This window comes from Taudactylus pleione, unplaced genomic scaffold (assembly GCF_031769625.1).
Source record: "Taudactylus pleione unplaced genomic scaffold, aTauple2 ptg000168l, whole genome shotgun sequence".
Lineage (NCBI taxonomy): Eukaryota > Metazoa > Chordata > Amphibia > Anura > Myobatrachidae > Taudactylus > Taudactylus pleione.
In genome coordinates this window covers 272,529-287,500 of record NW_028284570.1, presented here as the reverse complement: position 1 = coordinate 287,500, position 14,972 = coordinate 272,529, and the positions used below count along the sequence as shown (strand labels likewise).

General features: G+C 44.6%; 1 protein-coding gene across 1 annotated transcript in view; it reads right to left on the bottom strand.

The window, feature by feature from the left end:
* Positions 1-13,744, bottom strand: part of LOC148521388 (ly6/PLAUR domain-containing protein 2-like) — a 15,130-nt gene extending 1,386 nt beyond the window's left edge. The window contains exons 1-3 of the mRNA XM_088475224.1: positions 13,693-13,744; positions 6,833-6,859; positions 3,444-3,563 (exon numbers count right to left, since the gene is read on the bottom strand). Coding sequence (XP_088331350.1) covers positions 3,444-3,563; positions 6,833-6,859; positions 13,693-13,744 — 199 coding nt within the window. The remainder of the gene's footprint in view (positions 1-3,443; positions 3,564-6,832; positions 6,860-13,692) is intronic.
* Between the last annotated feature and the right edge of the window lie 1,228 nt (positions 13,745-14,972).

Sequence of the window (14,972 nt, the reverse complement as noted above, 5' to 3'; positions counted from 1 at the left end):
AGTGTAATAGATGTGTATTATGGTCATGTACAGTGGTCAGGTCATGATGGGGGTGTAGTGTCCTATGTCTGTATAGTGTGTAATAGAATTGTATTATTGACATGGCCAATGGTCAGGACATGTTGGGGGTGTAGTGTCCTATGTCTGTATAGACTGTAATAGATGTGTATTATGGTCATGTACAGTGGTCAGGTCATGTTGGGGGTGTAGTGTCCTATGTCTGTATACAGTGTAATAGATGTGTATTATGGTCATGTACAGTGGTCAGGGCATGTTGGGGGTGTAGTGTCCTATGTATGTATACAGTGTAATAGATGTGTGTTATGGTCATGTACAGTGATCAGGACATGTTGGGGGTGTAGTGTCCTATGTCTGTATACAGTGTAATAGATATGTATTATGGTTATGTACAGTGGCAGGTCATGTTGGGGGTGTAGTGTCCTATGTCTGTATAGTGTGTAATAGATGTGCATTATGATCATGTACAGTGATCAGGACATGTTGGGGGTGTAGTGTCCTATGTCTGTATAGGGTGTAATAGATGTGTAATATGATCATGTACAGTGGTCAGGATATGTTGGGGGTCTAGTGTCCTATGTCTGTATAGTGTGTAATAGAATTGTATTAATTGTATTATGGTCATGTACAGTGGTCAGGTAATGTTGGGTGTGTAGTGTCCTACGTCTGTATACAGTGTAATAGATGTGTATTATGGTCATGTACAGTGGTCAGGTTATGTTGGGGGTGTAGTGTCCTATGTCTGTATACAGTGTAATAGATGTGTATTATGATCATGTACAGTGATCAGGACATGTTGGGTGTGTAGTGTCCTATGTCTATATACAGTGTAATAGATGTGTATTATGATCATGTACAGTGGTCAGGTCATGTTGGGGGTGTAGTGTCCTATGTCTGTATACAGTGTAATAAATGTGTATTATGATCATGTACAGTGGTCAGGTCATGTTTGGGGTGTAGTGTCCTATGTCTGTATAGGGTGTAATAGATGTGTAATATGATCATATACAGTGGTCAGGTCATGTTGGGGGTGTAGTATCCTATTTCTGTATAGTGTTTAATAGATGTGTATTATGATCATGTACAGTGGTCAGGACATGTTGGGGGTGTAGTGTCCTATGTCTATATATAGTGTAATAGATGTGTATTATGATCATGTACAGTGGTCAGGGCATGTTGGGGGTGTAGTGTCCTATGTCTGTATAGTGTGTAATAGAATTGTATTATGGTTATGGCCAATTGTCAGGTCATGTTGGGGGTGTAGTGTCCTATGTCTGTATAGTATGTAATAGATGTGTATTATGGTCATGTACAGTGGTCAGGACATGTTGGGGGTGTAGTGTCCTATGTCTGTATACAGTGTAATAGATGTGTTTTATGATCATGTACAGTGGTCAGGTCATGTTGGGGGTGTAGTGTCCTATGTCTGTATACAGTGTAATAGATGTGTATTATGATCATGTACAGCGGTCAGGTCATGTTGGGGGTGTAGTGACCTATATCTGTATACAGTGTAATAGATGTGTATTATGATAATGTACAGTGGTCGGGTCATGTTGGGTATATAGTGCACTATGTCTGTATACAGTGTAATAGATGTGTATTATGATCATGTACAGTGGTCAGGTCATGTTGGGAGTGTAGTGTCCTATGTCTGTATAGTGTGTAATAGATGTGTATTATGGTCATGTACAGTGGTCAGGACATGTTGGGTGTGTAGTGTCCTATGTCTGTATACAGTGTAATAGATGTGTATTATGGTCATGTATAGTGGTCAGGTCATGTTGGGGGTGTAGTGTCCTATGACTGTATACAGTGTAATAGATGTGTATTATGATCATGTACAGTGGTCAGGACATATTGGGGGTGTAGTGTCCTATGTCTGTATACAGTGTAATAGATGTCTATTATGATCATGTACAGTGGTCAGGACATGTTGGGGGTGTAGTGTCCTATGTCTGTATACAGTGTAATAGATGTGTATTATGATCATGTACAGTGGTCAGGACATGTTTGGGGTGTAGTGTCCTGTCTCTATACAGTGTAATAGATGTGAATTATGGTCATGTACAGTGGTCAGGTCCTGTTGGGAGTGTAGTGTCCTATGTCTGTATAGTTTGTAATAGATGTGTATTATGGTCATGTACAGTGGTCAGGACATGTTGGGGATGTAGTGTCCTATGTCTGTATACAGTGTAATAGATGTGTATTATGGTCATGTACAGTGGTCAGGACATGTTGGGGATGTAGTGTCCTATGTCTGTATACAGTGTAATAGATGTGTATTATGGTCATGTATAGTGGTCAGGTCATGTTGGGGATGTAGTGTCCTATGTCTGTATACAGTGTAATAGATGTGTATTATGGTCATGTACAGTGGTCAGGTCATGTTGGAGGTGTAGTGTCCTATGTCTGTATACAGTGTAATAGATGTTTATTACGGTCATGTACAGTGGTCAGGACATGTTGAGGGTGTAGTGTCCTATGTCTGTATACAGTGTAATACATGTGTATTACGATCATGTACAGTGGTCAGGACATATTGGGGGTGTAGTGTCCTTTATCTGTATACAGTATAATAGATGTGTGTTATGGTCATGTACAGTGGTCAGGTCATGTTGGGGGTGTAGTGTCCTATGTCTGTATACAGTGTAATAGATGTGTGTTATGACCATGTACAGTGGTCAGGTCATGTTGGGGGTGTAGTGTCCTATGTCTGTATACAGTGTAATAGATGTGTATTATGGTCATGTACAGTGGTCAGGACATGTTGGGGGTGTAGTGTCCTATGTCTGTATAGGGTGTAATAGATGTATTATGGTCATGTACAGAGGTCAGGACATGTTGGGGGTGTAGTGTCCTGTGTCTGTATACAGTGTAATAGATGTGTATTATGGTCAGGTCATGTTGGGGGTGTAGTGTCCTATGTCTATATACAGTGTAATAGTTGTGTATTATGATCATGTACAGTGGTCAGGACAGTGTTGGGGGTGTAGTGTCCTATGTCTATATACAGTGTAATAGTTGTGTATTATGATCATGTACAGTGGTCAGGTCATGTTGGGGGTGTAGTGTCCTATGTCTGTATATAGTGTAATAGATGTGTATTATGGTCATGTACAGTGGTCAGGGCATGTTGGGGGTGTAGTGTCCTATGTCTGTATAGTGTGTAATAGAATTGTATTATGGTCATGGCCAATTGTCAGGTCATGTTGGGGGTTTAGTGTCCTATGTCTGTATACAGTGTAATTGATGTATTTTGGTCACATCCAGTGGTCAGGTCATGTTGGAGGATTTATCTTATGCCCAACTTAGTTGCATCTGGCCAGCATTAAATCACCCCACGATCTGACACTGTTATACATGATTACATTATCCCTACATTGCGTAAGCTGCCATATTATATAAGTGATGGACGTACTCACCCACTTCTTCACTCTCTACAATTGTCTTGCACACCATGTTATCTCTTGTGCAGTTTTTCGTCTCCGTACACTGAGAGCTGGGTGTTTCGGATGGGCAGTAGTAACACATTAATGACCACCCTTACATAGAACAAAATGGCAGGAAAATTAACAATTCATATTTTTATTAGTTTCATAGGTTTTTTACATTTACCAAAAACAACTGTACTCATTATTTATAATAATGCAGAAAAATGATTTAGTGAAAATCACAACATAAATTAGGTCCAACCTGTCTCATCCCCAAGTGACAAAACACAAATACAGCCATTATCATGTCACATCCGGGGTGCAATAATAAGCAGTCAATATACATTTTTAATCAGGACTATATATAAGTCACAGGCTTGTATGTGCCCCCTCTCTGTCCTGCGGACCACAGTGACATTGTTTGGAGGAATGTAAGCAGCTAATTTTAGTCTCCTAAGTTTGATACTTTACTTTTGTGACTGTGCCCAGCGTCATATAGCCAGCGTCATATAGCCAGCGTCACTAGGTCACACCTGACATCGCAAATAGCTTTCTTATTACCAGAGTCGCCAATAGTGAGTGGGGAGGGAGCACAGCCGTAACTAGATATTTTGGTGCCCTGTGCGGGAAAGAGCATCAGTGCTGCCCCCCACCAAAAAAAATGGCTGAAATGATTTAGGATATTGCTCTCCCGGAATCGGAGTGAAATCCCGGCTGCCGTATGGCCGGCAATTCGATTTCCCGGCAGCGGCAGCCCGACAAAACAGCAGAGCCTGACAGCGGAAGACCGACAGCGCTGGAAATCCCGATCGTCTAAAATGTAAGTATAAACTAACCTAACCTAACCCTAACCCTCATTTAGGGGTGCCTAACCCTAACCCCCCCAAGTGCCTAACCCTAACCCCCCCTTCCCCGCTGCCTAAACCTAAGTCCCCTGGGGGGTGCCTAACCCTAAGTACCCCCCGGGGTTGCCTAACCCTAACCGTCCCTCCCCCTAGCCTAACCCTAACCCTACCGGGGGGGTGCCTAACCCTAACCGTCCCTCCCCCTAGCCTAACCCTAAGCCTACCGGGGGGGTGCCTAACCCTAAGTCCCCCCCCCCGTGACTGTCCGCTCGTGGCACCCGGCATCCCTTCGATCGGGATGCCCGGTGTCGGGAAAATGACAGGTGTCTAGAAATAGACGCCGGTCATTTATCCCACGCCGGGATGAAGCAGTCGGGAAGCCGGCTGTCGGGATTCGGCAGCCGGCTTCCCGATTGTATACCGCTCTCCCCCATCCCGTCTGTCTCAGATCATGCAGCTGTCACCTGGTTGGTAAATTTAAATTATATTTACTTCTGCAAGTATATAGGATCATTAGTGTACCTCTTACTTGGAGAAAAGAATTCTAAAATGTGCGTGTGTGTGTGTATATATATATATATATATATATATATTTATTTATACACCACGGAATGGCACTCCAGTACTACGAGCATCAGCCGAGGTGCACTGCATAGGGGGAGGTATATTGGGATTTAGCTTCTAAGTATTTCTCTGAGTGAAAAGTCAGTTTGAGTGCCGTTTGTTTCCCGATATATAATTTTTTTTTCTTTCTTTGTTTTGTTTATCATTTTGACTTCCCCTCCCCTCCCCCTGCACTTCACTGTAGTAGCTGGGTGCTGCGCACTGCACCTTTATTAACATATATAGCAGCGGGTGCCCGGTGTATAATGATTGCGGTGGGTGTCCGCTTCCGCCCTCAGGGCTATTGCGCTCTGTGGCTGCGCCACTCTAGTTACGGCCCTGGGGGGGGAACCGGTACTAATTACCCAGGCCAGGGCTTGTTGGAGAGGCCCGTTTCCATCGCACCTATCTGTCAGCTGCAGCAGCAGTCTCCCCTGCCTGCTTGATGTGCAGGGATAGGCAGTCACACTGATCACCCCCCACCCAGGAACTGCCCCTGGGTGCATGACACCCCCTTGTGTAGCATGTGGCACCGTAAAACGTACTGGGTTTTTTAACATATATCTTTTTGCAGGGGGAGTAGCCATGCCTCCATGATTAGACCACAGCCCCCATAGTACTCCAGCCCTACCAAGCTCTCTATTGCCCTAATCACTATGCACTTCAAATTGCTGTCAGCGAGTGTATGGTTAGTGGTTGTTATGAGCGTATGGCCTTTGCTGATAGAGGGGCCCATTTATCAATGAGTTTTATTATAAGTAACGAGTTTTAAAAACTTTTTGCGTGTGATAATGGTGCTTCACCCAATCAGCTCCCAACTGTCACCTGTTTAAAAATGACAGTTGGGAGCTGATTGGCTTGAGCACCATTTATCATACGCAACGAGTTTTAAAGCTTGTTGATAAATGTAGCCCCAAAGAGTATTCATAAAAAGGCACTAGCTAGATAGTAAAAAACTTGACAACATTTTTTATCATGTCATGACGCATCTGTTTGTGACAAGCCTGTGTTGTAATACTGTCATTGCTCATGTTTATCAAGGCATGGGGGTGAAGGATTCTGCGGGGGAAAAAATTTAGTTCCAGTATTTGCTGATAGGGAAAAATATGGCTCCGTACAAGGTAAATTGAATAAAAAAAGCAAATCAGCAAATTAATAATTAGGAGAAACCTAACATAAAATGTAAAAAAAATATTTTTTTTGTAATAACTGAGAAAGAAACTGAACTGACCTGAAATTTTAATTTGATACTCAAAAAAGTGTGCGCTGCGTATAAAAGAACAAAAAACATTTGCATTACATCCTCATCAGCAATATCATCAGGCCCCATGAGTGAGCTTGGAGTGTGATTCCTCTGGCACGATAGTTCAATATCTATCACTGCCCCCCCCCTCATTCCCTCCTGTGAGGGAGGAGTCAGAGATCACACTAACAATCATTACATTCCAATGTGATGACATCATTTTTATCAGTAGTCAATTTTATTACATATTAGTAAATAAATGGACAGGTTTCTGTAGTGTGTATATAACAAATATATGGAAAGGTGGGGTGTGCTATATGTTATCTGAGTTAGGTGGTATTGGGAACTTCCCTTAATAAAGCACTATGCAGTCTGCACCTATTTTTGCATGACTTTGTGACTGACTGCAACGCACAGCAGAGGAAGCCTGCACCATCAGAGGCATTGGAGGACCAGAAGTAATTGGAAAACACTGCACCCTGGTTAAACAAACATCTAATTAAATTTGGGTGGCGTTCTCCTTTATATGTGAAACAAATTGCATTTCCATCACGTTGCCTACATCTGTGGTAACAAAGCTGACAGAACGAAAAGTCTTTCTTTGCAAATCCGTAATACTTGTTTTTCAGCTCAATGGTCCCAATATTCACTCTGCGTTTCCCGATTATAAAGCAGGCGATACAGCCTACCCATTCTCATGATTAAACTCACACTCACTAATGGTGCACATAGCGATTTAAATAGGGGTGTGCACCGGCCACTTTTCGTGTTTTGTGTTTTGGTTTTGGATCTGGATCTTTCTTCGTGTTTTGGATCTGGATTGGTTTTGCCAAAACCACCCTTACGTGTTTTGGGTTCTGGGTTTTGTGTTTTGGATCTGTATTTTTTTGAAAAAAAGCATAAAAACAGCTAAAATCACAGAATTTGTAGGTTTTTCTGCTCCTATGCTATTATTAACCTCAATAACCTTAATTTCCACTCATTTCCAGTCTATTCTGAACACCTCACACCTCACACCTCACAATAGTGTTTTTATGTCCAAAAGGTTGCACCGAGGTAGCTGGATGACTATGCTAAGCGACACGAGTGGGCGGCACAAACACGTGACCCATCTAGGCGTGAAACTGCAGTGGCAGACAGGATGGCAGTTTGAAAAACTAGGCCCCAAACTGTACATAATGCAAAGAAAAAAAAGAGGTGCAAGTTGGAATTGTCCTTGGGCCCTCCCACCCACCCTTATGTTGTATAAACAGGACATGCACACTTTAACAAACCAATCATTTCAGCGCCAGGGTCTGCCACAAAACTGTGGCTGAAATGATTGGTTCGTTTGGGCCCCCACAAAACAAGCTGGCAATTAATCTGTCCCTGCACAAACTGGCTCTACGGAGGCAAGATGTTATCCTCATCCTCCTCATCCACCGATTCCTCACCCTCTTCAGTGTGTACATCCTCATCCTCACAGAGTATTAATTCATCCCCGCTGGAACCACAGGTCCCTCTGTACGTTCTGGAGGCTGGTCTCCCTGGAAGAGTTGATAAGTCATTTTATGAACATCATCTTCTCCACATTTTGTGGAAGCAACCTCCTACGCCTTTCGCTGACAAGGTTCCCGGCTGCACTAAACACTCTTTCGGAGTACACACTGGAGGGGGGGGCAACTCAGGTAAAATAGAGCCAGTTTGTACAGGGACCTCCAAATTGCTTCTTTTTCCAGCCAGTACAGGTACGGACTGTCTGACATGCCTACTTGGATGCTGTCACCGATGTAATCCTTTAACAGACAGACGCATGCTTGTCGCTGCTGCTTTGAGGATGCAAGTGCGGCTACAGCCCACACAATTCACAAAGACAGAAAAAAGAAGAAGAATATTTTTATTGTTTGTGTAGCACACTTTGAGGGTGTCACCACCCTTTAACAGACAGACGCACGCTTGTCGCTGCTGCTTTGAGGATGCAAGTGCGGCTACATCGCACACAAGTCACAAACACATTAAAAAAATTGTTTTTTTATTTTTTGGAGCACTTTGAGAGTTACACCACCCTTTAACAGACAGACGCACGCTTGTCGCTGCTGCTTTGAGGATGCAAGTGCGGCTACAGCCCACACAATTCACAAAGACAGAAAAAAGAAGAAGAATATTTCTATTGTTTGTGTAGCACACTTTGAGGGTGTCACCACCCTTTAACAGACAGACGCACGCTTGTCGCTGCTGCTTTAAGGATGCAGGTGCGGCTACAGCCCACACATTTCACAAAGACCAAAAAAAAAGAACAATATTTTTATTGTTTGTGTAGCACACTTTGAGGGTGTCACCACCCTTTAACAGACAGACGCATGCTTGTCGCTGCTGCTTTGAGGACAGTATCATATGCAGTGACAGTAGACTTGTCAGAAATTGTTGGCACGTTCTTCAGTCCGGACCAGATGTCCAAACCAGCCCTTGACTTATGACACAGGCGCACGCTTGGCGCTGCTACTATGTTGATGCACGTGCGGCTACATCGCACACAAGTCACAAACACATTAAAAAAATAGTTTTTTATTTTTTGGAGCACTTTGAGGGTTACGCCACCCTTTAACAGACAGACGCACGCTTGTCGCTGCTGCTTTGAGGATGCAAGTGCGGCTACAGCCCACACAATTCACAAAGACAGAAAAAAAAGAACAATATTTTTATTGTTTGTGTAGCACACTTTGAGGGTGTCATCACCCTTTAACAGACAGACGCACGCTTGTCACTGCTGCTTTGATGATGCAATTGCGGCTACAGCCCACACAATTCACAAAGACCGAAAAAAAAAGAACAATATTTTTATTGTTTGTGGAGCGCACTTTGAGGGTTACACCACCCTTTAACAGACAGACACACGCTTGTCACTGCTGCTTTGAGGATGCAGGTGGAATCTAGACGGGATTTGGAACCGGGGACACACTACCTCCATCAATTGTCTAAATCCCACTGCACTAATGGCGGATACCGGACGCACGTCTAGCACCAACATAGCAGTCAAGGCCTCAGTTATACGTTTTGCTTCAGGATGACTGCTGTCGTACTTCATCCTCATCGCTAGGGACTGTTGGAGGGTAAATTGTTTAGTAAAAGTAGTGATGTTCCTACTTCCTCTCTGGGATGATGAACAACTCCCAGCAGCAGCAATAGCACTAGGAGGAAGTGGTTCTTGATCTTTCCCTATTTTATTTTTATCGGAGAAAGTTTGGTCCTCCATTTATGTTATATTGATATATATGAGCGGCTAAAGCGCACACAAACACAGAAAATATTTTTTTATTTTTGCTGGAGAGTAGTGCACTTTGTGGGTTACACCACCCTTTAAGAAATGAGCCAGCCGGCTCTTTACTTATGGGACACAGGCGCACGCTTGGCGCTACTCCTTTGTTGATGCACGTGCGGCTACTGCGCACACAATTCACAAACACAGAAAATAATTTTTTTTTTGGTTTGGACTGGAGTGTACTTTGGGGGTTACAGCACCCTTTAACGGTCAAGCCAGCCGGCCCTTTACTTATGACACAGGCGCACGCTTGGCACTACTTTGTTGATGCACGTGCAGCTACTGCGCACACAATTCACAAACACAGAAAATAATTTTTTTTTTGGTTTGGACTGGAGTGTACTTTGGGGGTTACAGCACCCTTTAACGGTGAAGCCAGCCGGCCCTTTACTTATGACACAGGCGCACGCTTGGCACTACTTTGTTGATGCACGTGCGGCTACTGCGCACACAATTCACAAACAGAGAAAATAATTTTTTTTTTGATTTGGACTGGAGTGTACTTTGGAAGTTACAGCACCCTTTAATGGTCAAGCCAGCCGGCCCTTTACTTATGACACAGGCGCACGCTTGGCACTACTTTGTTGATGCACGTGCGGCTACTGCGCACACAATTCACAAACACAGAAAATATATATTTTTTTGGTTTGGACTGGAGTGTACTTTGGGGGTTACAGCACCCTTTAATGGTCAAGCCAGCCGGCCCTTTACTTATGACACAGGCGCACGCTTGGCACTACTTTGTTGATGCACGTGCGGCTACTGCGCACACAATTCACAAACACAGAAAATATATATTTTTTTGGTTTGGACTGGAGTGTACTTTGGGGGTTACAGCACCCTTTAACGGTCAAGCCAGCCGGCCCTTTACTTATGACACAGGCGCACGCTTGGCACTACTTTGTTGATGCACGTGCGGCTACTGCGCACACAATTCACAAACACAGAAAATTATTTTTTTTTTGGTTTGGACTGGAGTGTACTTTGGGGGTTACAGTACCCTTTAACGGTCAAGCCAGCCGGCCCTTTACTTATGACACAGGCGCACGCTTGGCACTACTTTGTTGATGCACGTGCGGCTACTGCACACACAATTCACAAACACAGAAAATATATATTTTTTGGTTTGTAGTGTACTTTGGGGGTTACAGCACCCTTTAACGGTCAAGCCAGCCAGTCCTTTACTTATGACACAGGCGCACGCTTGGCACTACTTTGTTGATGCACGTGCGGCTACTGCGCACACAATTCACAAACACAGAAAATAATTTTTTTTTTGGTTTGGACTGGAGTGTACTTTGGGGGTTACAGCACCCTTTAACGGTCAAGCCAGCCGGCCCTTTACTTATGACACAGGCGCACGCTTGGCACTACTTTGTTGATGCACGTGCGGCTACTGCGCACACAATTCACAAACACAGAAAATAATTTTTTTTTTGTTTTGGACTGGAGTGTACTTTGGGGGTTACAGCACCCTTTAACGGTCAAGCCAGCCGGCCCTTTACTTATGACACAGGCGCACGCTTGGCACTACTTTGTTGATGCACGTGCGGCTACTGCGCACACAATTCACAAACACAGAAAATAATTTTTTTTTTGGTTTGGACTGGAGTGTACTTTGGGGGTTACAGCACCCTTTAACGGTCAAGCCAGCCGGCCCTTTACTTATGACACAGGCGCACGCTTGGCACTACTTTGTTTATGCACGTGCGGCTACTGCGCACACAATTCACAAACACAGAAAATATATATTTTTTTGGTTTGGACTGGAGTGTACTTTGGGGGTTACAGCACCCTTTAACGGTCAAGCCAGCCGGCCCTTTACTTATGACACAGGCGCACGCTTGGCACTACTTTGTTGATGCACGTGCAGCTACTGCGCACACAATTCACAAACACAGAAAATATATATTTTTTGGTTTGGAGTGTACTTTCGGGGGTTACAGCACCCTTTAACGGTCAAGCCAGCCGGCCCTTTACTTATGACACAGGAGCACGCTTGGCACCTCTTTGTTGATGCACGTGCGGCTACTGCGCACACAATTCACAAACACAGAAAATTATTTTTTTTTTGGTTTGGACTGGAGTGTACTTTGGGGGTTACAGCACCCTTTAACGGTCAAGCCAGCCGGCCCTTTACTTATGACACAGGCGCACGCTTGGCACTACTTTGTTGATGCACGTGCGGCTACTGCGCACACAATTCACAAACACAGAAAATATATATTTTTTTGGTTTGGACTGGAGTGTACTTTGGGGGTTACAGCACCCTTTAACGGTCAAGCCAGCCGGCCCTTTACTTATGACACAGGAGCACGCTTGGCACCTCTTTGTTGATGCACGTGCGGCTACTGCGCACACAATTCACAAACACAGAAAATATATTATTTTTTTAGCACTTGGGGGGAGCACCCCTGATGGACAGAGCACCCCCTGGACAACACTACAGCACCCCTTTAGGACTGTGACACTGCACAGGACTTTGGAGTGGACACAGCCCCTATGGAGAACTGACTGCACAACACAGTCCAGCCAGCCCCTATGGACTTTGAAGTAGTGGACACAGCCCCTATTAACAACAGCAGCACAGCACAACACAGCCAGCCCCTATGGACTTTGAAGTAGTGGACAACAGCAGCACTACACTACACTACACTACACAGCCCAGCCAGCCCTAACTCCCACCCTCCCTCTTCACTGTCCACAGCCGAGTGAGAAAATGGCGCCGACGCGGGTACCTTTTATAGGATCCAAAACCCGCGAGACTCGGAAGGCGGGATGATGACGTTTTGCCTCGATATCAGATCCGAGTCAGGCGGGAAAAGTCGAGCCTGACTCGGATTGGACTCTGATCGGGGGGGCTCGGGGGGGTTCGGATTTCAGAAATCCGAACCCGCTCACTCCTAGATTTAAATGATCGATTTGAGTGATAACGATATCGTTATCATTATCGTTAACTTTAAATCGGTCATTTAAATGGACCCTACCAACTCACCATCGACCAGCGATGCGCGGCCACGTATGGACGATAGAGATATTGTCCATCTGCAGTGCATGCCGGTCAACTTGCTCGATATCGGGCAGGTTACTATAGGGACCGGCGATCGTTGATATCGATCATCCAGCACACCAGGGAGGGTGCATGACGATCACCCAGCGATATCTGGCTGATCGCTACGTGTGTATGCAACTATGCACCATTACAGTGACCACAAGCAATGGCATGTGTGGTAGGAAATATAGATTGTAAGCTCCACTGGGGCAGGGACTGATATGGATGTCCAGATATTCTCTGTATAGCGCTGTGTGCGAATAACTGTTAATAAAAAAATAACTGTTAAAAACCTGCAGGGAAGAATAACTTTCTTTAACTCATGATGGGACTGCGGCTTTAATCAGAGCCAATTAATTAGCCAGGTCCTCAATACTGTACTGAAGTAACATTCTCCCTTGAACAGATAATTGAACCAATCATGTCTCGGGGTTACAAATGTGACGATCTGTCTGACTCAGGAAGCCGACAACGGAAAGAAGAGGAAGGAACGACATGAATGAAACATGGAAGCTTGGACAAGCATCGGAAGGGGAGAATAATCCAGAAGATGTAGAGGTAAATGTAGGTAAAAAAAATTCAGACATCTTATGTTACCGAATGCATAGTAGCTGCTTGGATTAAACGTCCAGATGATATAGATCAAGAAACACAACAGTGAAATAAATGGGACTTTGTAGTAAAAACAGATCTGTCCTTAGAATAAACCATTCATAAATAAATGATGCTCTAGACCAGTGGTTCTCAAACTGGGTCCTCAGGACCCCAAACAGTGCATGTTTCCCAGGTCTCCTCACAGAATCACAAGGGAAATAATTAGCTCCACCTGTAGAGCTTTTAAAATGTATCAGTGGGGATGAATACGCCCCACTGATGCTGGGTGACCTGCAAAACGTGACCTGTGCAGGGTCCTTAGGACCAAGTTTGAGAACCAATGATGTAGACCACAGGTTCTCAAACTCGGTCCTCAGGACCCCAAACAGTGCATGTTTTCCAAGTCTCCTCATAGAATCACAAGTGAGATATTATCTCTACCTGTGGATCTTTTAAAATGTGCCAGTGAGTAATTAATACACCTGTGCTCCTGCTAGGTGACCTGCAAAACGTGAACTGTGTGGGGTCCTGTGGACCGAGTTCGAGAAACACTGCTGTATACGACAACTGACCTTCACTTGGAGTCAATTTTTAAAGGTTCTTACCGAGCTGCAGGCAGAGAGTCATAGTCAAAGTTGCGATGATGATTGACTTCATGATGGCTTTTCGATGATTGAGGTTTGTCCTGAATCTCCTGTGGGTGAGAGCGGCTTAGGACGAGGGTTCTCCGCCCTCGTTACAGGCTTGTGTGAAAATGACGAAGGCGTAGTCATTTGGCACCTTTTATATAGACAATCTTTTCGAAGAGGGCTGAAAACGAGTGCAGCTCCTCCATCCGTCACCTCAGATGACATGAGTCAGTCATGCATGTGTCTGTGCATTCCCAAACTCTAGTTATTAAGATATAATAAGTATCTGACAACTGGCAGATTTCAGCACGCCCTCCAGACAGCGGAGACTCCTGACACAAGGCAGCTGCTGGCGTTTACACACACTGCTAAATATCCAACTCTGAGGCATAACGAGTACGTTCCCCCAGCTCCTATTGTATTCTGCCCCACCTTGCGCCCAAAAAAAACCTAAAACTTTTGTGTGAATGTTTTTTTTTTGACAATTGAAAAACCAGCGTGAGCCACAGAAACACGTATGACAGTAAAGATTGGGTCACTTCATTGGAAAACTCTGTATCTGCATCAACGGAAATTCCTCCTATTCCTGTGTGGGCATTCTGTGTTGGTACATATGTGTCCTGATTCACTTAACGTCCATACCTGCGCCAGAGGTGTAGTGTAGCAACTTTACCTTTACATTCTGCATCTTATTAGTATCATAGACCCAGCGAAACACCACTCAAAGTGCACTAGAGGCGCCGGGCTGCGATTGTAACCGCACAGGAATTAGTATTAAACACGCACAAAGTCGCAGATAAAGCTCAACAGAACTTGGTGCAAGGAAAAGCTGCGGTCGCTGCATCGTAGCACTTCATACACAGATTTAGACGCAGTCGGACGCAGATGCACAAATGTCGCAAATCAAATTGATTAGTGTAATGTAGCAGAGTAGTTTTGTTGCTTCAAGTTGATCTATCTGTGTGAACAAGATGCACGCTTTGAGGGAAAAAGATGCTCGGTGCTGCCAAGTTGTCCGGGACCTGGTGCGCCAAGAGGGGCTCTTCTCAGAGACTAAGGGCCTGATTCAGAGGCGCACACTATTTGCGTGCACTCGCTCTGAATCAGGGCGTCCCTTTTTAAAAAATTCCGGCCTCCAGGCCTCTCGCACAGCTGTGGGTGACCACCTACAGCTTGTGCGAGCAGTCTGGCGATGGTCACGATTATCGCGACCATCGGCATTGCGAGGAGACCTTTGTGGTAGGGTCTCAGCACTT